This window comes from Lissotriton vulgaris, chromosome 2_1 (assembly GCF_964263255.1).
Source record: "Lissotriton vulgaris chromosome 2_1, aLisVul1.2, whole genome shotgun sequence".
Taxonomy (NCBI): Eukaryota; Metazoa; Chordata; class Amphibia; order Caudata; family Salamandridae; genus Lissotriton; species Lissotriton vulgaris.
The window spans coordinates 26,386,074-26,409,570 of NC_141687.1; the positions used below are offsets into that span (position 1 = coordinate 26,386,074).

General features: G+C 46.4%; 1 protein-coding gene across 3 annotated transcripts in view; it reads right to left on the reverse strand.

The window, feature by feature from the left end:
• The window catches only part of ZFAND2B (zinc finger AN1-type containing 2B), a 127,003-nt gene that overhangs the window by 84,911 nt on the left and 18,595 nt on the right, over positions 1 to 23,497 (reverse strand). For 2 of the 3 annotated variants that reach the window (XM_086954360.1, XM_086954361.1), the window contains exons 3-6: positions 19,534 to 19,628; positions 18,331 to 18,462; positions 16,976 to 17,127; positions 4,756 to 4,881 (exon numbers count right to left, since the gene is read on the reverse strand). In XM_086954360.1, the coding sequence (XP_086810486.1) occupies positions 4,756 to 4,881; positions 16,976 to 17,127; positions 18,331 to 18,462; positions 19,534 to 19,628 (505 nt within the window). The remainder of the gene's footprint in view (positions 1 to 4,755; positions 4,882 to 16,975; positions 17,128 to 18,330; positions 18,463 to 19,533; positions 19,629 to 23,497) is intronic. The other variant, XM_086954362.1, reaches the window with a different exon arrangement.

Consider the following 23,497-nt stretch of genomic DNA (forward strand, 5'->3'; position numbering starts at 1 on the left):
GGAGCAACCAGGATTAGCGTCATGGAGTGCTGGCGCAGTTTGCGTGCCACTAGCGGTATGAACGGTGCTGGTGGAAAAGCGTAGGCAAATTTGCCTGACCAGTTCATCAATATCACATTGCCCTGAGACTGCGGGTGTGGGAACCTCTCGGCGAAGTACTGGCATTTTGCGTTTTCTTTTGTGGCGAACAGGTCTATCTCTGGTTGTCCCCACTGTTGGAAGTATGGTTGGAGCACTGTGGGATGAATCTCCCACTCGTGCATCTGTTGGCTGTGTCTGCTGAGCAGATCCGCTATTTGATTGTGCACTTCCACATGCTCTGAGCTAGATGTGACAGCTGTGGAGTGTGTGTTCCTCCCCGTTTCTGTATGTAGTACAGTGCAGTCATGTTGTCCGTCCGGATCAACACGGTTTTGTTGCAGAGATGTACTTTGAAAGCTTTTAGTGCCATAAAAATTGCCATCAACTCCAGTAGGTTGATGTGCATCTTTTGTTGCGTGGTCCATAAGCCCTGCACTGTGTGGTGGAGGACATGGGCTCCCCACCCTATCAGGGATGCGTCCGTCGTTAAGACTATTTGTGGTACAGGCTCTTGGAACAGTCGTGTCTTGCAAAGGTTTTGTGGATTCCACCAATGCATAGAGTTGTATGCACGACTGGTCACCAACACTATGTCGCCTAATTGTCCTTGAGCCTGGTTCCACTGACGTGCTAAGCACTCCTGAAGCGGACGCATGTGTAGTCTTGCGTGAGGGACTATGAAGATGCACGAGGCCATCATGCCTATTAGTTGCATAAACACTCAGGCTGGGAGCGAGTGTTGGGGCCTGAACCTTTGCATTAGCGTCTGAATGCGGTTTATTCTGACAGAATTTGGTTGTGCCTTCCCTGCCAGAGTGTCTATAGTCGCTCCCAGGTATTGTTGTACGTGGGCCGGCTGAAGATGGGACTTTGGATAGTTCAGCGAGAAACCTAAACTGTGCAGGAGGTGAATAGTGCGTGACATGTGGCTGGCACATTGCTGGGCTGACTGTGCTTGTATCAGCCAGTCGTCCAGATACGGATAGACATGAATATGCGGTCCTCAGATGTGCAGCTACTGTCGCTAGGCACTTGGTGAAAACTCTTGGGACTGTTGTCACCTCAAAAGGAAGGACTTTGAATTGGTAGTGCTGATTTTGTATTGTAAACCGGAGAGATTTCCTGTGTGCTGGGTGTACTGGCATATGGAAATATGAGTCTTTGAGGTCTAGTGTTGCGAGGAAGTCTCTTTGACGCAACAGTGGTAGCACCTGCTGTAGAGTGAGCATGTGGAAATGCTCTGATAAAATGTATTGGTTTAGGGGCCTGAGGTCCAAAATTGACCTGAGGGACCCGTCCTTTTTGGGGATTAGGAAGTACAGTGAGTACACCCCTGTACCCTGGTGTTCTAAGGGTACTAGTTCTATGGCCCCTTTTTGTAGCATGCGGATGACTTCCTGCTGCAATAAGTGTAGGTGTTCTGCGGACATAGGACGGTGTCTTGGGGGAATGTTGGGTGGTGTGGAGGTTAATTCTAGGCAATAGCCATGCTGGATAATTTGCCTCATCCACTTGTCTGTGGTTATGTTTTCCCAGACTTGCAGGAACTGCTGTAATCTTCCCCCGACCGGTGTTACATGGTCTGGGGGTAGTGACAAAAAGTCACTGTTTGGTATTGGTAGAGGATCTGGTCGTGTTATTACCTCGTCCTCTACCCTTGCTGTTATTGCCACGGTATCGACCTCTACTGTTCTTGTTGTAGGTGTTTTGCGTGTTCCCCTTGTTGTATGAGGTTTGCTGTGTTGAGCCTGCTCTTGCAGCTCCTCTGATGCCTGAGCGACGAAAAGAGCCGCCTCTGTATTGTATTGACTGCAAGGCTCCCATAGACTTGGCTGTCTCGGTATCCTTTTACATTTTGTCTAGTATTATGTCCACATTTGGGCCAAACAAATAATCAGGGTTCACAGGTTGATTGAGTAAAGTGCTCTGAACCTCATTTTTAAACCCAGATATGCGGAGCCACGCATGTCGTCTAAGCATGACACTGGTATTGATAGTCCTGGCTGCTGCGTCTGCCGCATCTAGCGCACACTTGATGGAGGCGTTAGATATGAGTTTTCCCTCTTGTATTAGGTATTCTGCCTGTTCCTTATAAAGGTCTGGCAGATGCTGGAGAATTTGCTCTAGTGTGTCGTAATGGGCCCTGTCATACCTAGCTAACAGGGCTTGTGTGTTTGAAATTCTCCATATGTTAGCTGCTTGAGCAGCTACCCTTTTGCCCGAGGCCTCCAGAATTTTAGATTCCTTGTCTGGAGGTGGAGCCTCACCAGTAGTCTGAATTTGCACATTTACGTGCATTGTCTAAAGGTAGTTGTCCTCTAATGTAGGTAGGGTCCATTGGAGCTGGCCTATATTTCTTCTCTATCCTGGGTTAATGACTCGTGCCCTGGTGGTTTCCTTAAATATGTCCCCTGAGTGTTTAAGCACCTCCTTTAACACTGGCAATGTTTTCACTGATCTTTCAGAGGTGTTGAAAGTATCAACAAGCATTTGCAATGCAATAGGTCTCCCAGTAATTAAGTTTGAGCTTTTGGCATTGCTAAATATTGCAACACTAATTGCAACAAAAGTCAATAAATTGTAGGCCAAACAAAAGTGTATTTATTTTTGTAGTAATGGTGGCATGCTGCACTTTAGATGAATAGGTTTAAAAGTAAAGTGTGCCATACTGCGATTGCTGCAATAGTTAATTGTGGATGCGTTAACAATTGATGTGTGCAGTGATGGCTGGTGGAGTGGGTGCCTGTAGAAATTGTGCACTGATGGCTGGTGGTGTGTGTGCCTGGTGGAAGTGTGCACTGCTGGCTGGTGGTGTGTGTGCCTGGTGGAAGCGTGCACTGATGGCTGGTAGTGTGTGTCTCTGGTGAAAGCGTGCACTGACAACTGGTGGTGTGCGTGTGCCTGGTGAAAGCATGCACTGACGGCTGGTGGTGTAGGTGTGCTTGGTGAAAGTGTGCACCGACGTCTGGTGGGGTGTACCTGGTGGAACCATGCACCGATGGCTGGTGGTGTTTGTGCCCGGTGAAAGCGTATACGGACGACTGATGGTGTTTGTGTCTGGTGAAAGTGTGCACTGATGGTGTGGTGGTGTGTGGTTGTGTGTGTGTTGTTGTGGTTGTGTGTGCTTGTGCTCGTGTGCCTGTGCTCGTGTGCCTGTGCTCGTGTGCCTGTGCTCGTGTGCCTGTGCTCGTGTGTCTATGCTCGTGTGTCTGTGGTTGTATGTATGGTTGTGTGTGTGGTTGTGTGTGTGGTTGTGTGGTTGTGTGTGTGTAGTGTGTGTGGTTGTGTGTGTGTGTAGTGTGTGTGGTTGGTGCGGTCATGTTCTCTGTCTCCCAACCGTCTACATGGACCTTCAGTAGATTGTGATTTCTATCATACTTCTCATCAAGCCATTGTAGCAGCCACTGAAAGCACTATGCCTGCTCACTTCACTCTCACAGAGAACAGAACTGGACACTGCACAACACCCGTCATTTGATTGGATGCACCATAGATATCACGATGTAGTATTGCAACCTTGGCATCACGTTATTGGCTATCTATATTTCCTCACCTGCATGTAGTTCTGGATCTGCATGTTGTCGCTATGTGTCACTAGAACTGAGCTATGGTTTTAAATTTACGGCCACTCCTGTGGACAAAGGCGGCACATTAGAGGTTATTACTATTAAAATGTGTGTATGTATAGTGTTTTTCTACATGCCCTAACCTATGAAATTTGTTTGTCTCCCCTTTTGTTTCTTAATGTTTTATGTCTGTTATAATATATGGTTTCGTAACTTTTGTTATATATAGAGGCTGAGCAGATCAAAAGGGCATATATGTAATGTCCTGAGGATGAACCTGTATTTACAATTGGTTCGAAACGTCGTCGACTGTACTACACTATATGCAGTTGAAATGTACTAATGTATACTGGCAATAGTGTGTTTGTATTATTGAATACACAGACTGTCTTTTGCCTTGTTTGTTTTTCCTTAGTGTGTCAGTTGACATCGGCTGGTGTCCTGCTGTAACATTTTTTAAAAAACGTTTTCTAAAAATTGTTTATCACAAAATAAATCGGTTCGGCTGGACTAAGAATATAGCGTCTATTGAGCCTATATTGATTTGATATAATTGCTTTGTCTAGGGACCACTGTCCTGTTTACAGATATAGTTACCCTAAGGTCCTTAGCTTATTGCTTCCTTGGGTTCCCTTGTCCACTGAAAATGGTCTCACAGAGAACAGAAGCACAGCCCTCATAAATGAAGGAGACACACCCAGACAGAAGTGGGTATGAAGCAGTAGGTACCTCAGATCTATCTTACCGTTCTGGGAAATGTACGGCGAGGGAAGACCAAAGAGAGGGTGGTCAGTGTGGCAGGCAAATATGTATATTTTGAAATATAGGTGCAAATTGTACCATGCTAGGGATTGGAGTGCGACACTAGACTAGTAGTCATAGTAGAGACAGAGGCAAAATGACGTTTTTTTTTGGGAACGGAGGGGGCAGCCATTTACAATATGGGAAGCAGCAACAATCTAGCACTTTGGAAAAACTAAAGAAAAAATTGTCAGTGTGTGGTACTCGTGTGCTTTTGAAGCAGGACTCATAACTAACAGCTCCCAAGCGAGGGCTCAGGAACAGGTTCTGCTTGAACCCAAGGATCACAGTGCCTGCGCGCATTTACCTGCTGGGCTGGGTGTGCGCAGCAGGACCTGGTCTCGAAGCTGGACGGCTAGATGCTGCAGCTGGGTGGCCCGAGGTGGTCACAGATTTTGAAGAAGTTCCTTGGGCTCTCGATAGTGCTGCATGGCTAGAGATTAAAACAAAAATCAAAGAAAGAAGCATCAGGACCGTGAGTTTATCCCAAATACTCTCATTTTCTGTACCAACATCCAACTCAAAATCATTTTAGTCTGGAATACAGAAGCCACAAGAGAACATAAGATAGCTTTATGATACCATGGAAACAAAACTTGGATCAGCAATATCATTTTCTTCTCAGTTTGCACCCGCTACAGAATCTCACACTCAATTAATAGAACAGCAAACAGTACACTTCCATGAATTTTCAATGGAAACCGCAAATGTTGAATGAAGATCAGTCGGGTTTACAGATTTTTTTAATTTTTTTTTTTTAAGTACTTGCTTTTAACCGCCCCACACATCTAAGTAATACTATTCTTAGAGAACTGCCATGGCACCTTTACCTCTCGTGGACTGAGAGCAGAGGCCCACAGCGGAAACCATTTTGTAAAAAAGGTACGGAGCTGGAGATGCTTCTCTTGGACTGCAGTCATATTATGAACAAGACCATTAACAGTTGGTTGCAATGTTTCACTGTTGGCACCAATTTATTCAGAGAGAACACAGACCCTCGACGAAGACACTGTCAAATGAAATCAACAAACTAGCAACTGTCAGAGGAGCACTAAGCAAAGATGCTCATTCTTCAGTAACCAACTTCACCTATATGTCCCAGGGACACTTGCAAAGATACTACCTAGAGGTGGAAAGAAGCTATTGCAAAGACACATTAAGTAACACTACTAGGAGTAAACCGCGTAGAAAGGACATTTGGGAAAACTGGTTTCACGCTACTGACCTTGTTCCTCTGGCTTTCATCCTTAAAATGGTCAGAGATACTGAAGGACAAACTTGCACATTTATTTACAGCACATTAGTCTGTTTACCAAACACTCTGCATTAGGGGTGGTGCCTCCATGGAAGGGATGGGGCACTGACCCCATGCCCCTACTACGTGACACTTTATTGCAATTCTGACACTTTATTTAAATAATCATAATAATAAAAATACTTCATCTGTACCGCAGCGTCTGCACAACATTAAACATTGCTTCCTTAATAGGGTGGGAAAACCACAGAGCTGTCTCTCCCAGCAGTAGGTGTGATTGGGACAACCAGCTGAGGCGTTATAACTGCCTCGACTGAGCATGCCAGATTGGGCGGTTTTTTGCTGTGAAAAACCAGATATGAGCAGTTCAGGCTTACACCGTCAGCACTGTCAAGGAGCTGGGGAAGCAGAGACAGTCCACTGATCTAGGATGGAGCACTGTGTTCGCCTCTCCCAGCCAATCCTGGCACTACTTTTATGCTGTTTACTACTATAGATAGCATGAGAGCAGTACTTACATTGGCTAGTTGGGAAGGCATGGAAGGATAATGTTACTTTCCCAGTAAGCATCTGTTCTTGGCATATAGAGCTGTAGATTCACATGCTTTGCATACTCCTGCCATCTAGTGTTGGGTCCGGATGTTTGTAAGTTGTGTTTGTTCTGAGAAGTCTTTGCAGTCATAAGGTGTGAGAGGTTGGCCTGGTATATGATGTTCACTATTCTAGTGAGCACCTTGCACCAGCCCAAACAACCCTTATGGTGATGGTTGTAACGACAACCTTATAGACCAGCTATCCTAGGGATAGCATGGACAAAGCAGTCTTAGGCTAAACTCAAGAGGGCATGTGAAGCCAGCTGTTTTACCATATGCAATCCCTTTACTATCAAATGAAAAGACACCACACAGGATATATATTCAAAATATATAGGTATTTATTTCTAAACAAACCCCTGAACTCTTTGTGAGCACAGAAGTACAAGCGCAAAACAAGTAACTTAATAGAATAGACAAAAGTTGCACAATTATGGATAGGGCGGGGTGGCCCGTCAAACCATATATTAAAAAATTGGTATGAGTACCACGTCACGAACAATGGTAAGGCCTAGGGCTTTGGGAATCGCTGGGGCTACACTGGACTAACAATGGTTAGGGAGCAGGAGCCCCACGGGATGCGTGTGCAGTGTCTAAAAGTACACACATAGAAATCAATGGGTGCGTAAAAGTTATAAAGTTAAAGATTTAGGAGTCTTCCGACTAGAATAGAACTTAACAACTTGAAACTAGGACACTAGGAGTGTAAACTTCTACAGGAGCACTGTAGTACTTGTGTTAACTAACCCACAGGAAGCGGGTGGATAGGTCCCAAAGTGTGTCGGGTTTCGTCGTGGAGATCTATGGAGCCTTGGAGAATAGATGCTGTAGGCGGCCAGAAGAGAAGAATCTGGGTGGATCCAAGGGTGGATCGAAGATGTAGAGGACATGAAAGCAGAGGGGACAGAGTCTGGGTCACTAGCCAGTGACCAGAATGGAACCAGGTGATGTCGCGTTGCAATCAGGTGCTGATGGGAAGCTCGTCTCTGCAACCACGTGGACCAGGTGGCGGCGACGACGACCAGGAGGCAGGCACGGACTGTCCCACGAAGGCTCTCGCTGTCGGCTTCAAGATTGGGCCAACAAGCCTTGGCAAAGGCAAACCACACAGGAATCGATGTAGGCTTCTTTTGAGGAAGCAAGGGCCAGTCTGGAGCAACCAGACCAGCAGTGTAGTTTCTCAGATTCGTCGCCAAGATGGCCACTAGCCAACGGGCAAGTGACCGGGCAGACGCGTCGAGCAGGAAAATGCAAAAGAGCCCCACGCAGAACTTGTGGAGTGTGCAGGGCTGATCTTTGGTGCAGATAATGCTCGGGCTGGGGCTTCTCAATCCCCAATGCACAGCTTCGAGGAGGCCTCGGGGGCTGCACAGTTAGCAGGTCGCAGACTTTTCAAGATGGCCGGTCCGACGTCTCTCGTCGCCTCCACAGGTCTCAGCTTTGCAGGGACTGTGGATTGGGCTGTTGGATGTCTGGAATGAATGAATGAAAATTTATACCGCGCAACTAGAACCCAAAGGCATCAAGGCGCCTGAGGAATCCGGTTCTTGTCAGGCTCTGGTCTCGGGCTCGGGCTCTGGGCTCGGGCTTCGGCAAAGCAAGTCGTCGATCGCTGGATGGTGCCTGCTTGTGCAGGGTGGTCACTCCTTGACCACAAGGGAGATTCTTCAGTCGTCTTCTTCCAAAGTAGGGTGATGAAGGTCCAGAGTTTCGTTTCAGTCAGGATAATCTAAAGTCTTGGGACTCAACTCCTACCTATATACCAATCTTAGGGGCTGGATTACCTGCTAGGTCCCTCCTATGGGTGGGACCAAGGAAGGGGGTGGTTACACCCCTTTCCCTTTGTCCAGTTTCGCGCCAGAGCTGGGGCTGGAGTGCCCCAGCACCGGTTTGAACTGGCCCATGCATGGGACACCTTGTGTGCCCCAGGCAGTGTCTCAATCCTTTCAGCCCTCCCTGTCCCAACACACAAAATCCTGTCTGGGGTGGTGCTAGCACCTCCCAAGGCAGGAAGCCTATAGTCCAGGCCTCCCCTGCCGGAGTTTCATCCAGCAGCAGGAGGTCAGACTCGTGTCTATGGCAGCAGCATCCATTTTGTGATGCTGAGGCTCTGGTTAACTTTAACCGGGAATAGAAGGAACAACAGGTCTTCTCCCTCTAGAAGGGTGGAATGCTACCCCCGTCGCCAGGACTGGCGATGGGGTAGTATTCCAAATCGTATGACACCTTACTCAACATGCTTTGATAAAGCCAAACCAGAGTTAGCACTTAACCACGAGGTTCATAATGCACTTAAGAGTATATGGTATGGCAATATCCTAGAACAGCTATAAGGACATGGATCCGAAAGCTGCAGACAGCCTCAGCTCATGCTAGAGCACCATCTCACATAAAACCAAGCACTCTGCCTCCAGGATTGTTAAGGCCTGCCATAGGAGTGACTTATAGGTGTCTATGTGTCTAGATATAAGGTTAGATATAGGTATACTATATCTAAAGCAAAGGGTGATTACACCACCTTGCCCCAGCTGAGTGATCAGCCAGTTGTGTCAATTTGGGTGGCCAGCCAGGGGTGGCATAATACATGCTGCAGCCCCTGGTAGGCCCTGGATGCACCTACGCCCTGGCTACCTATAGAACTCTGTACAGGGGCTCATAATGTAACCCACTATCCAATTGGAGATGTACCTAGGGTACATGGAGTCCATTTTAAAGAGAGCAGATAGCCTGGGGCCCTGATTAGCAGGATCCCAGGCCAGCTAAGTAAAAAACCAGCTAAACACTAGGCAAAAAATCTGGGGTAACCATAGTCAGGTATCCACCTTCCTACATAAGGTAAGGTGACTCCTCCTTTCGGAGATAGCACCGACTCCATTGTTAGATTGTTTTCCCGCAGAGGGCGAGAATGGAGTTAGTGAGTGTAGAATCAAAACGTCCATGCATATGAATGTAAATTGAGATCTACAACAACCACAGGAGACAGGGGAGGTATGCGAGCTGTAGATCACATGCTTTGCATAGACTATATAGCAGCATATTCCCAAAGAGGTGGCTAAGCTGTAGTGGTTGTTTGAAACTGTGTTAAGTAATGATTGGCCTACATTTGCCTGTTGTCTCGCTAACACATCAACGCAACAGTGTTTGGTGAATGTGTGCGGTGTAGACCATGCAGCTGTCTTACAGAGGATTCAGAAAAGGGGGTGGTGATGAACAGAGTGTCTGAATTAAGCAGACCACTCTTACCCAGTCCAAAGATCAGGGCTTGATCCATCACCGTTTTTTAGCTCACTGCACCATCCCAGCTCAGAACCTGGCTACATGCAAATTAGTCTGTTCCTGTCCCAGTGCATGATGGGAACAGGGCAAACCAAACTACCAAGCCAATTCTTATACTGGGAAGGAAACAAGCTACCGGGGACCGGTTTCTGGCATTTCAGCCGTCGTCGGCCCGGCTTGCTTGAATCCTGATGGTGCAATGAGCAAGGGTCTCACATCCGAGTCATCACCCCCTTTTCTGAATCGCTGTCTTACAGATGTCAGCTAGGGGAATATTCTTAAGAAGGCCATGGTAGCCCCTATCTTGCGAATGGAATGCGATCTAGCAGGTATTATCAAAGTTATTTTTGCTTTGGCATAACATGTTCGGATACATTTTACAATCCATCTTGCAATACCGAAATTAGATATAGGATTGCTTTGGTGTGGTGGAGAAAAAGCAGCAAATAGTTGCTTTGTTTTTCGAAATTATTTGGTTCTTTCTACGTAATATAGTATAGCTCTTTTAACATCAAGTGTGTTTAGAGCTCATTCTGCCACAGAATCAGGTTGAGAAAAGAACACAAGTAACTCAACCGATTCATTGATCTGAAAGGCAGAAACTACTTTAGGGAGAAATTTAGGGTTGGTTAGAAAAACCACCTTATCTTTGTGAAGTTGAAAGAAAGTCTCTTGTATGGTTGATGCCTAAAGTTCACTAACTCTCCGAAGTGAGGAGATTGCTTTGAGGAAAGCAACCTTCCATGAGAGGAATTGGAATTTACATTTGTGCATTAGTTCAAAAGGTGGACCCATTAGCCTTGTATGGACTATGTTTAGGTTCTCTTGGTGGTATCACCCTTTTTAATCCTTCCATGAAGGCTTTAATCACTGGTACTCTGAATAGAGATAAGTGTTGCCTATTGTGCAAATGTGCAGCAACTTCTGCTAGGTGTAAACAAATGGATGTGCAAGCCAATCCAGATTGCTGTAAATGCAACAGATAAATTATGTTCTATATAGAAGCATCAAGTGGATTGATGTTGTTACAGTAGTTTCAAGTGTATTTATTTATGATTTTGGAACTCGAATGAGATCCACATAAGAGATTGAAAAATTAGATACAATTACATACAATCATGGATAAAATACAGAATAAAAATTAACATTTCCAACCTTTTAATATAAAACTAAGAAACTTTTGAAAAAATTAAATTTTTTATAAGAAAACATTTCATTGGGGAGATTATAGAGCACTCCTCCGCCAGGCGTAATCGCATCCTCTCCCGTACGAGTCCCTCTGGCGCCCGCCCCCCCCCCCTACATTCATGTCTGCGCCCTCGCTGCTCTTCTGTGGTGCCCCCCTTTGGTCAGGTTCTCCGTTTTAGGACTTCATTTAATAATTTGTTGTGTGCTGGGAAATGTAGTCTTCTTTCCCTTTCCGTGAGCCAGATAGCCATGTCTTGTACATGAAAGGGCTAGATCTGGAAACCTGGTGGCCTGCTGACCGGGGGCGACCCCCAGATACTCCGTCTAGTGGTCCTCTCATTCCCCTCTACTCCTGTACGTTGCCTCGTAAGTCTGTAAGTCCCTCAGGACACCTTTCGGCCTAGTGAACCCATGAAGTATTGTCTTTCCCAGTTAGTAATTAAGTGGAGGGGAACATTTCTGGGGAGGTTAAGGGCAACTACGATTTTCACCTAGACTGATCTCGTTGGAAGTGTGTAGGGGCCCAGTGTGCAGCTGCCCACTGCATCTACACAGAGATTAGAACAATAAAACCCAAGAGGTCCGTCAGAACCAAACCTTTGATAGGCGTCCGCCAGCAGACACGGGTCGGGGGTGTGGGGGGCAGGGAAGGTGACCGACCCGAACACTGCGCTGTGCTCGTCCACCCTCCCTCCATCTCCCCCACAGTACCCTCTCACAGTCCTGCTGGGCCCCGGCGGCTTCTCCCACTCTGGGCCATCACAATCCTCGCTGTCCCCATTCTCGGCCTCTCTATTCCCGCTATGCCCGTCTCATCCCCCCTTTGCTCGCCGCCACCCCTCACTGCTTCAGTAACCGGGTCAGTGTGGAGGGGGCTGGCTTCCTTGTGGGTCCCTTGCATCGGGTGCCCGCTTCACGTTCAGACATGACAGCGGTGACAGTCAGCTGAGGCCCGGCTCTGATTACAGATGCCAGGCCGCTTTCAGGGTCTTGATGTGGTTGTGGAATGCATCGGCGTTGAGTGTCTGTGAAAGACCCCTTCGGTATTTATTGCTTTATTTATTTTATGCGCTTTTATATAGCGCGGACTTTGCCCGAAGGTGTCGGAGCGCTTCACAATAGGAACAGAACTGATACATGAGGAGAAAATTACAAGTGAACAAATGACAAATTACAAAAGCAGACTTTAAGTTACATGAGGCAAAAGTGAAAATTGTGAGCAAACAAAATACAAGAGAAAGCAAACGGAGCATTACAGGAGGAAAAAGTGACATGTGTGCAGGTTACAACCGCGTACAAAATACAAGTAGAGGTAATACTGCAATAAATGGCAGACACTCAAACACAAGAACAAACGTTACATAGGCAATGGTGGCACTTGTGCAAGTATCTAAAGCAAACAAAATCTAAGAGGTAGCAAACAGTGTGTTACAAGAGAAAAGTGATGTGTGCATGTTACAAAAGAGTACCAAACACAGGTAGAAGGATAATACTGCAATAACTGGCAGCACACCCTGGGAGGCACTTCCATAGTCATGGAAAAAAGGATTCTCTATAATGGAAGGTCTTCCTTCAGATAATAGAAAGGGTGTGAAATAAATTTGGAAGTGTCTTTGAAGGAGAACTTTGAAGTCAGTTTTGAAGACCTGGGAGGAGGTGGTGGTGGTCCGGAGCTGAGGCGGAAGTAAGTTCCAGATTCTCACTGCGTTGCCTGAAAAGGATTGGGCCATCGATCTTTCCTTCTTGAAAGTGGGAGGTTCAAGCAGTAAACTTTCTGCATTATGTGATGTTCTAGAGCCTCCAGAGAGTTTCAGTTTATTCGCCAGGTTGCGAGGAGTGGAGGAGTGCAAGGCTTTGTGGGTGATACAGGCAGTCTTGTAGATACATCTTGCCTCGATGGGAAGCCAGCGGAGGGTGGATAACATGGGTGTGAAGTGGTGGCTTCTTTTGGCCCCATAAATGAAGCGAGGTGCTGAATGGAGAACAGATTTAAGGGGGTCAGGTGGGATTTCAGGAGGCCAGTGAGAAGAGAATTGCAGTAGTCCAGCCTTGAGAGGACCAATGATTGGACCAGGGATTTAGGGTCCCTTACCAATTTATTTATTTCAGTATTAAGATGCTGAAGACAGCGGGGGGTTACTTTAGGATTTTTAATAGGGGAAGGTTTCTTGCGATAGAAATTACTTTGTTCAGAAAGTCAGCAAAACATTAATTCACGTCCATCCCAGTGAGCCAAATTCTCCACAGCCACCTCTTCGTCCATCCCAGTGAGCCAAATTCTCCACAGCCACCTCCAAGATACTCGTCAAGCCCTCAATAGCCTTAAAATTCCAGTAACTTCTCCCAGAATTGACTCCAAAATGTACCCGTTCACTATTGATGAGCCACGTATCCACCGCAGGTGGATTTAAATTTACAGTAATGGCAAGTACCTTATTATCGCTAAGTTCTGTATTGATTACCAACAGATCTTTCAGGAGATAAAAGGAAGTACTACCCACTACTACATAATCAAGAATAGATTCACTATTGTTAGATTTAGGTTTAAAATTTGCCGGAATATCAGGGGAGCCTTCCATTTATTATAATGCTATCTACCTCCAATAATTCCTCCAGTAATAATTTCCCTCTCTTGTTGGTCTTGATGTTACCAGGGAATAAAGCTTGTGGTATATGTAACGATTCCTCCTTAAGCTTATTCCTACAGTAGATAATAAATCGTTTCCTTTTTGCTGCATAACATGGTCTGGTAGTAGGCTTTCTAGCCTCTTTGGGAATATTCATACAAAATGGCGGTAGTTGTAAATAACCAAACTCTAGGACTTCAGGACATTGGGATGTCTGATTTCTCCATGGATCAGTCAGGAGACTGGGTGTGAGATGTAGCTTTTGAAGTGGAACAACTGACCGTTCTAACAGAGTGGTGTACCAAAGTTGAGAACCCATGTGTGGGCTACGAAGATCAGTGTGGGGGATGTTTGTGTGAGCTTCCAAACCAGTGATGGAATTATTAGGAGAAGAGTAAAGGCGTAGGCAAATATCCCTGGCCAATTCATCAATAGAACATTGCCTTTGGATAGAGGTCGTAGGAACCTGGATGCAAAGTTTGGGCTTTTTGTGCTTTGTACTGTGGCAAACAGATCTATTTGTGGAAAACCCCATTGTTGAAAGTAGGGGAGAAGAACTTAGGGATGAAGTTGCCACTGATGAACTTGCTGCTTGTGTCTGCTGAGGGAGGTCTACTCTTGGAAGGTTTTTAGCTAGCAGATACATTTTGTGATAAATTGCCCAATTCCAAATACTTTGTGCAAGGCGTGACAGCTGAAGAGTTTGTCCCTCCCCGTTTCTGTAGATAGGACATTGCAGTCATGTGGCCTAGGACAGTTTTTCCTACAAGGCGAGTGTGAAAAGTTTTGAGTGCTAGGAACACCGCTAGAAGTTCCAGGTAGTTGATGTGGAGACATTTGTGATTGTCTGACCACAGCCCTTGTACTGTGTAATGCTGTAGAAGGGCACCCCAACCAGTTAAAGGTACGCCTGCTGTGGAATAGGGTCTAAGAAGGGCTTCCACCACTGCAGAGAGCGATGGGTGCAGCAGTCTACCAACACTAGATTGGTTCATTGACCTTGTGACTGATTCCACGGACGTGCTAGACATTCTTGCAGAGGACGCATGTGAAACCTTGCATGAGGTACGATTGCATTGCAGGATGCCATCATTCCCAGCAGTTGCATGAAAGCTCTGGCTTGTAATGTTTGACTGGGTTGAAATTGTAGCACTGTGGATTGAATATTGTGAATTCTGGCTACATTGCGAGAGGCTCGAGCTTTGAGAGGGTTGAAGGAAGCACCTAGATAAGACTGCACTTGTGCAGGGCATAGGTGAGATTTTTGTGCATGGATTGCGAAACCCAAATGATGAAGTAGGTGTACTTTTGCCGGAGTGAATAGTATACAGTTCTGTAAGTGCCCGCTTTGATAAGCCAGTCTAGGTAAGGGAAGACATGGATACCCTGTCTTCTGAGATGAGCGGCTACTACTGCGAGACATTTGGTGAACACTCTGCGGGCCGTGGTGACGCCAAATGGAAGTACCTTGAACTGGTAATGTTGGCTTGCAATCACAAATATGAGGTATTTGCGATGAGCGGGATAAATTGGAATGTGAAAGTAGGCGTCTTTTAGAGCTAGCGTACACTTAAAGTTGTCCTGCTGTAAAAGGGAAAATATTTGTTGAAGAGTCGCCATGTGAAAGTGCTCTGACAGTATGTATTTGTTTAACTGAGATCTAGAATAGGTCTTAACGAGCCCTCCTTTTGGGGAATTAAAAAGTAAAGGGAATAAACCCTTGGCCAGGAAGTGGGACTGGTTCTATAGCCCCTTTGAGTAATAGAGATTGCACTTCTTGTTGAAGCAAGTGCTGGTGGTCTAGTGACAAATTGTGATAGAGGTGGAATGTTTGGAGGGTTGTTGGTAAGCTCCAGGCAATAACCATATTGGACAATTCCAAGCACCAATTTGTTATTATCGATTCCCAAACGGGGAGAAAGTCTTGAGGTTTTCCTCCGACAGGTGAATGAATGAATATTAGTCGTATAAAGATCAGACTTTGCCCAGAGGCGTCAAGGCGCTGCGGAAAGGGGCCAACAGTCAATGTGTAAGGCTCACGGTGATGAATGGGTGTAAAACCCAAGTTTTCAGGGCTTTACGGAAAAAAGACTGAGGCTCCAGTGATGACATTGAGGGGGGGAAGGGAACTCAGCACTCCACCCTTAGTTTTAGATTTCCTGGAGCCTAAGGTCACTAGCCTCATAATCCGGGGCCTTAACAATCCCACTAAAAGGTTGGCTGTCCTTTCTCTCCTGGGGCAGGGCGGCAGGGATGCATCTCTCCTTTAGGAGACTTGCTTGGTTTCCAAGGATGATCATAGGATGCAGCCCTGCTGGTCCCGCCGTAGCAGCTGCGGTCCTCAGTTTCTACAGAGAAAGATAGGGTGGCCATTTTCTTCTCAGAGCTTTCGGGGAGAAATCCTATCTACCATGGAAGAGGTTAAAGGGTGCCTGATCGTGATTCGAATCAGTGTGGGCACTTTTCACTAGTGAATGTTTACACCCCTAAAGAGCGACAGGAAAGCTTCCTCATTAGCTCCTTAGCCTACATGCCCCAGACCCCTGTTGCAGTGATAGTTGGTGACATGAATTTGGTTATGGACACTGACATGGACTGTTCTAGCCAATGCTCTGACCAAGCGGGGGCCTTCCCAGCTGCCGGCCTACACTGGCTGGCGCATTGCAGACTACAGGTCATGTGGCAGTGGCTACACCAATCTACTAGGGACTTCACATATTACTAAGCTGTACATAAGACTTCCGCACGTATCAATCACTTTTTAGCAACACGACCCTTCTAGACCATAGATCTGATGTATTTATTACTCCACGATTGCTCTTTGATCATGCTCTCATTTCCCAGATTGTTCGACTAGCTCTGTCCCCAGCCTGGCGATCGCATTTGAGGCACACGTTGCTTCAATCCCAGGCAACGGTGGATTCAATTCGGAAGGTAAGTGTGTCCTTTCTTCTTGCTAACGAAACCGGGCAGACCTCCCTGGCCTCTGTCTTCGCACCTTGACTTAAGGCAGAATACGCTATGGTGCACTTTTTTTTAAGTTGGGCAAATTTTACCTGGGAAGCAATTGCTGTGGGCGAATGCAGGTACATGGTCTATGCAGCAATATCTATGCATGATCGGTGAAGAAGATTCAAAACAGATCCTCCACAGATACCAGCAATGAGGAGGGAATAGAAAGGAAGGTGCTCTCACCAACATAGCAGGCATAGATACTGGTATCTCGGCATAGCTCAATGATATTAACTTATCGGTGCAAGTAGTAAACAAGGAGTTTGCCAGCAAAGACAATTTGTTTACACCTTTAAGGAGTTTGAAGAAATATTCATAAATAGTACAAATTAAGTCCGACAAAAGGAAGAACTGTACTGCACACACAAATATAGATTAGAACATAAAAAGTATATTTGTTGTTGTTTCTTGTCAAGAACTAGGCAAATTAGATGAAGCAGCTCTATGCTAACTCAATATGAATAACTAGCTGGGTAACTTGAGCATCAACCCTCACCTCGCCAAAGCTACCAGTTATCAGGGACAGAATAAGTGCAGCTCAGTTTTTAGTAGTGATCGAAGGCAGGAATGACTTACCCAGCTTTTGAGATGGGAGCAATGCTGCCATTGCATTCATGGTCCAGAGGATGACGATGTTTCAAACAGAAGTTGCCACGGCACTGATCACAGATCACCTTCATCATTTCCTTCTGCTTGCAGCCTGGCTTCAAACACCTGTTGGTATAAATCTAAACAGAAGCAAATTAAATCAACACAGAGGTCAGAGGCCCAGCTCAGATGTGAAAATGGAGCATCACTGCACCAAGTGCTAACTGCAGAAAGAGCCACAGGCAAGAACAACTCTCCAAAAAGATAATAAAAACAAATACACAAAGCATGCTGAATGTAGATACCTTGTTGCTCACACTGTCCCAGAAGAGTGGTGCCAATCAAAGTGGCAATTACAACCCTCCCCCCACCCCTAACTTCAGAGTTGAGTAGCAATGTGTAGAATGAAAATGTTACTTACCTGTAACAATAGTGGACCATGAAGAAAACCATCAATCTTATTGGAATACTCCTGACTGGCATGGTGGATCGGATGTAAAAGGAGCAGGGCCCACCCACATCGTTAAATACATTTACTTATTTGGGCCATTATTACCCAAGAACATTCCAAATCCCCGTCAGTGCATGGCAGCCATTACTTTAGTTTCATTTTCTCCTCAGCGTAAACCTCATCGCACAGGATGTTATTATAACCATCAACCAGCATGAACCCTCTGGAGGAAGAGGCTAGTTACAACAGAGTAGAAGGCAGTGAGCATCAAAAGGAAGGTCACTGCTTACCACAAAGTGACAGTCTCCTGAACTCCTAAGAGCACAGGCGGAAGGCCCCAGAAACTGCCCAGCAAATACCTCACGACCAGGTAATATAGAAAGGGAAAGATGGGTTAGATATGTTGAACAATGCACACAGAGCAAGGATCCGTCATCCAGCCACCTTCCGCCCTGGGAGTGTCCAATGAAAAGCAGCTTCCTGTGCGGTTATATGCAGATGGCTTTGAAATCCTATCTGCGGAAAGCCATTGGATCGTGTACAATTAACAACTACAACTGTTCTTTGCTTGGATATCTAATGAAACCAAAAGAAAGGGTATTTCAGTGTCCCCCTAATGGAGTGGAATGTAAAGGTTTTGCATATCAGAAGAACCCCATGGTGGAGAAACAACGCTTTAAGACACTTTCCATCGTGGTGGTTTCCAGAAGGGGGAATTAGTTTCAACAAGCTTTACTCAGTGATCTGCCACACCTAAATTGAGATATTTAATTTTACAGCTGCCGAAGGTCAACAATTTTTGTAAGGCACAACTTTGGCTTCCTTCTCCACCTGAAATTAAATGTGTGGGACAAAATACCATGCGGAAGAAAGTTGCTAAGAGAAACTCTACCTTGCGTTTCCGCTGAGCGGGATCAGACTTACAGTCCTGGTCGATGTGTGCCCCAACGACAATGTCTGGCATTTGTCCTCGTTTCACTGGGATAGGGGTGTTACAGAGTGGACAAACAGGCACCTGCACATCCTGAAAATACAAGCACACAGGTGCATAAGAACACGCTAGGTGTATAGCGGGTGAGAGCAGTGATGTATCATCACATGAGACGACCAAGCGCACCAGCCTTCGTAAGCTGTTTGGGCATCAGGGGTGGGGCGCAGAAGGAATCGCAGACAAAAGGAAAATATGATAGAAGTAAAGCGCCAGTCCATATCAGGGAAGAGTAAGTCTGGTGAGGAGGAAGCAGGACTGCAGTCCTTACCCTATGTTCAGGAAGAGTCAGAAGAGGCAGTAGACTGGGCATGCCAGATTCAGTCACTGCCCACGGAATATATGAAAGCGGTGCAAGGTCAGAAGCAGAAAAAGGAGAAAGTGGCTCTATCTAGTAGAAAGGTATAACAAATGGACCAGAGCAAGGCATGAACAGGAAAGGAGGTGTACATTTTATTGACTGGCCAGTTGTAATAAAGCGCTGTAAAGGCGACATTTGGCATGGGGTGACTGGCACACAGACGAGGCATGTTGCGAACTCAGCTCATCCGCAACATTCAACTTGTTCAGTTTGTCTCCACACTTAATTAGGCAGGAGGAAGCCAGAGTCATAGAAGAGAACAGCAGTACAGGAAAGAGTGGGCAGCCTATATCTATACATGGAAGAATTCAACAATCAGTACACAAGAGTAAAATACAGGAAGGGAAAAATAGGCCGGAGTGCTAAAAGCGCCCTCTAAAAAAAGACTCCTGGCAAGGTGTGAGAAAGAAGAATCCTTTGAGGTCATGAGTGTAAGGAAAGAGCTCAGAGACAGTTGTACAAGAGAAGCAAGTGATTAGCACAGAGCGTAAAATAGTTAAAGAGTTAAAGCTGGGCAGAGTGAGCAGCAGGTACAGAGGTAGCAGCATACACATGGCACAGGTCAGTAGTGCCAACACACAGCATCCATGGGAATGATGAGGAATGAAATGGGGCTAAAGATGGAAGACAGAATAGTGAAAACGGTGACAGCAATAACACAGCACATGAAGACAAAGAAAGTGAGCTTAGCCTGAAGATATCAGGAGGTCTTCTGGAACCAGCAGCCAAGAGCAATCAGGAGTTACCTTCTTGTAGGCAGAGGTGCACGAGTGCTGGATGTACGTGATGTGGTCTTTGCAGAAAATCTGTTCGCACGCGTCACATTTCATGGGCAGGAAATCTGTAGAGATGGTAGTGCAAAGCAAGGATAAGGATCCTAGAACAGCAAGGTCATATACAACACCAGCTGCCCTCTAGGCCATCACAGAGGAACACAAATACAAAGGGGGTGGGGGGCACGCGGTAAGGGAGGGGTTAGTCCATCCATGCAACAGAGTAGCATTCTCAAACGAGAGCTAGCAGTTGCTAGCTTGTCGAACAAAACAAAACCTAAGGGGATGATGGACGGAGTGTTGAACATTGCAAGCACTCACCCCAGTCAACTGATCTGGGTTTAATCCATTCTTTAGCGCTCTCCGCCACCCCAATTCAGACATGGCCATATACAAATCAGTCTGACCCTGTGCCTCATTGGTACAGTCCAGCCCGAACTGCCGAGCCAGGTCTTCCTTGGACTGGAAACAAGCACCCTGGGACAGGTTTCTGGCTAATCAGCCGTCATCAGCCAGGCTAGCTTGAATCCAGTGGCAAAGTGAGCAAGGGACCCACGTCTGGGCATACCCTTTGGTTTAGCGTTGCTAGCTTGTCAACAGATATGTGATGCGGATTAACAAAGACATCAGTTTATTACTATTTTTTCATGACTGGAGTCAGTTTAAACATCCAATATAATGGGCGCAAAATGAAATGCAAGCAGAGTGCTCATATGTTAAATAATTACACCTTTTGCTGAAACTGTTCATGCAAGCATACAAAGTTTGTTATCCTTCAATTAAAAATGATCAACATGAAGTCCACTTCGTTCTATCAGACCATACGGGGAGAGGATTACCCCACTGACCTCTGTAGGTCTCAAGTAACAGTGTTTCACTCGGGCCAGGGGCACAGATCGCTGGTCTCTCTGGTGGGCAAAACGCCATCTTATATGACCGGATGTAGCACGGGAGCATCTTGTCAGTGGGCACATTCTAGTGGGTATTGCCCAAGTAACAGAAACAACCAAGTGTAGAACTCCGCAATTGTGTGTGCGTAGTGACCTTGATCGGAATTGTACAACCAGCTACTGACAGAGCTGCACTAACCGAATACCTTGGTCTGAAGTCTTTCACAGAGATGTAAATAAGGACACTGGTGTCCTGTAAATACTTCCATTCCCTTATTAAGACACCCCCTCCCAAAGAATTGTTGGGTTACACTCATTCTGCTCAACAAGACCAGGAATTAGTTTGTTATGGACAGTGTTAGACCTGCATCCCTTTGGGTGGTCCCTCCTATTTTTTTTTTCTTCTCCTTTTAGCCTCCTAATTTTTTCATTTTTTTGTGTCCACTATATTTTACTTGGTGTTGTCCTTGGAGCTCTGGGTGCCTCATTATTATTTGTTTACACCATAGAAAAGGGGCACAGGTGTTCTTTTATAATGGAGGTGATAGTGAGGAATTTAACTACAAAATGGTGGCTGCCAACTGCCAAAGACTTTTACCTCTGAGTCTGGCCCATAGACTAGTGAGAGGAAACTAGAACCTTCTGGCCCATTCCAGTGAACTTGACCTAGGGTATATAAGACCAATACCTGGGCGGCCATTTTGTCACCTAAGAGCCAGTCGGAGTGCAGGCTGTAGCGCTAGGGCGTTAGGACACTCAGAAAGTTGACTTCTTACTTTAAGGGTTGCTTCCTTACTGCTGTCACCTTCCCTCTAACCATAGACCTGACACTACTCATTTATACTCTGATGTACCTGGACATAGGGTCCTCACGAGTTAATAGGAACTTACCCCCGACACTGGGGTGGCCTGCGAGATCGCTGGGAAGGGATTGAGCTGAGAGAGTTCTGCCCCGTTATCCGGTGGAGGAAAAGCTGAGCAAAGAACTATAAGGAGCTTCGAAAGGCAGGGATAGGACTGAGGGAACTTTTCACCCATCTGCATCCTAAAACCAACCTGCTCCTGTACCTCTCCTGTCACCCCTCACCTGGGCTGTGAAGCGCTGCCGGGAAGTCGTCTTCTTCCCCGGAGACAAGTTGGTGGCTACCGTGATTACTGTAGGGGGAGCTGCTTGGACCGCGGCCGTGATTCTGGTGGTGTCCCAGGGGGTCGAGCAGGCTCACTACTGAAGGGTGGAAGTAAGAGCCGGTGAAGGGGGCGCTCCGGGGGCCGCTGCTGCTTTGAGGTGGAAACTGAGTCAGCGGTGAGGTGAAGAGGTAGAGTCCCATATTTGCGCAGGCCCCATAGATGGGGGAATACACTACTTACAGGGGGCGGAGTAACGTCGAGGAGTTAGCTGCTGGCGGGCGGGTCCGGAGGAGGGCCTGCTGACTGCCTGAGGAGAAAGGCGGCGCCGCGCTGAAGTCACTGATCACCCGCGCAGGCCCAGAAGCGCGGAGCTGCCACGAATAGACTGAGGCGCATTGGTGAGGAGCGGAGGTGAGGCGGAGTCAGCGGTGCAGTCAGCGGGTGAGTCCTCCCTTCCCTGCAGGCTCTGATGCGGAGCCGCCTGGCCTGCGAGGGAGTAGACGCGGGACACCTGTGTTGGTGGTGAGATTCAAGCTATTTGAGCTGCCGGCGACGGTTCACTTGGAACATAAGCGGTCCTAGCCCAAGTAAGCAGGGATCTGGGGGCTGGTAAGGGACTTGACAACAGAAACCTATGCCTCAGGTCCGGGTGGTTGGTCTGACCGGAGAAACCCTAATGAAACTGTGTGCTGGCCAGAGGAGCCCCATCTAGCAGAACTATACGAATTGTGACTTGATATCTACGCGATCTAGCATTATCGCTGGCTGATTAAGTGGTACAAGGGGGCCAGTGTGTTTCAGGTCCTCCGAGTCCCTGTAAGATTCCAGCTGATTTTCCTACCGCTCTCATCCAGACAGAGGGGGGGGGGGGGGGAGGAGAATAAATTTGACACCTGCTGAGCATTCACCTAGGTTAATTCAGCTAAATAAGTTTACAAGGTGATCTCCAAATTGACCTACTGCATGATTTCGCTAATCTGATGTAATGTTGACTCATTTAACCTTTATCCAAACAACCTGTAGAGGATTGTTTGATCTATTGATTCTGGGGGACAATGTACTGCTGAGACTATATTGATACAGAGAATTAATGGGGAAAAATGCCTAATGTGTGTACCATCTTATGATTAACGAAACAAGATTACTGGTTACTGTAAGTGAGTGATGTAAGCACAACACAATTTGCCTTGGAGTTTAGCCTTCCTACTCTGTGCCAGGCTACCCTATGTGGACTGGTAACCCCAGGTCCAACAGACAGCATTTGTGTCAGGCTGTGAGGTCCTTTTGAGCACAGACAAAAGTTTAGATAGAAGTTAAGAACAAGGACTACAGAAGTTAAGCAATCACATTTCGAGAATATCAAGCGAGCTGTTGAAGAAAGTAATCAGGATTAGTTCTATATAAAACCTGTTCAAGAGAAGAGTTAAAAGGATGAACATTTACACTGGCCTCAACAAAGCGCGCTGAATAGAACTATGACTGCAGGACAGAGGCACCCTGGCAGAGCTGCGGCTGGTCCCAGTGATGGAACTGGGCGAGTCCGGAGAGGAGTGACCCAGGACTGGTTCCTTTAATGGGGCATCAGTGTTTGCAGCATGTTGGTGCACTTAAAGGGCTAGAAAGGTTTCTCTCACTTCAATACTCAGCTGTACATGTACACAATTGACGGTTCATACACTGCCAAACAATGCCCTCTTGGAACATTCAGTAAATGCAGTAGCAGAGTAATGTCTGTCGGCATAGCTCACCGTGGAGTAGGGAAGTGAGCAGCAAAGACTAACTGGCAGATCTCAAGATGTCTTAGTGGAAAATATCGCAATATTTTCTGCTGAAGCCAGTCAGATTGCCAATCACCTGTAGTTGGGCTAGAATATATTTAGGCTTTCCTGTTTTCAGTTTCTATTTATCGTAAATTCTAG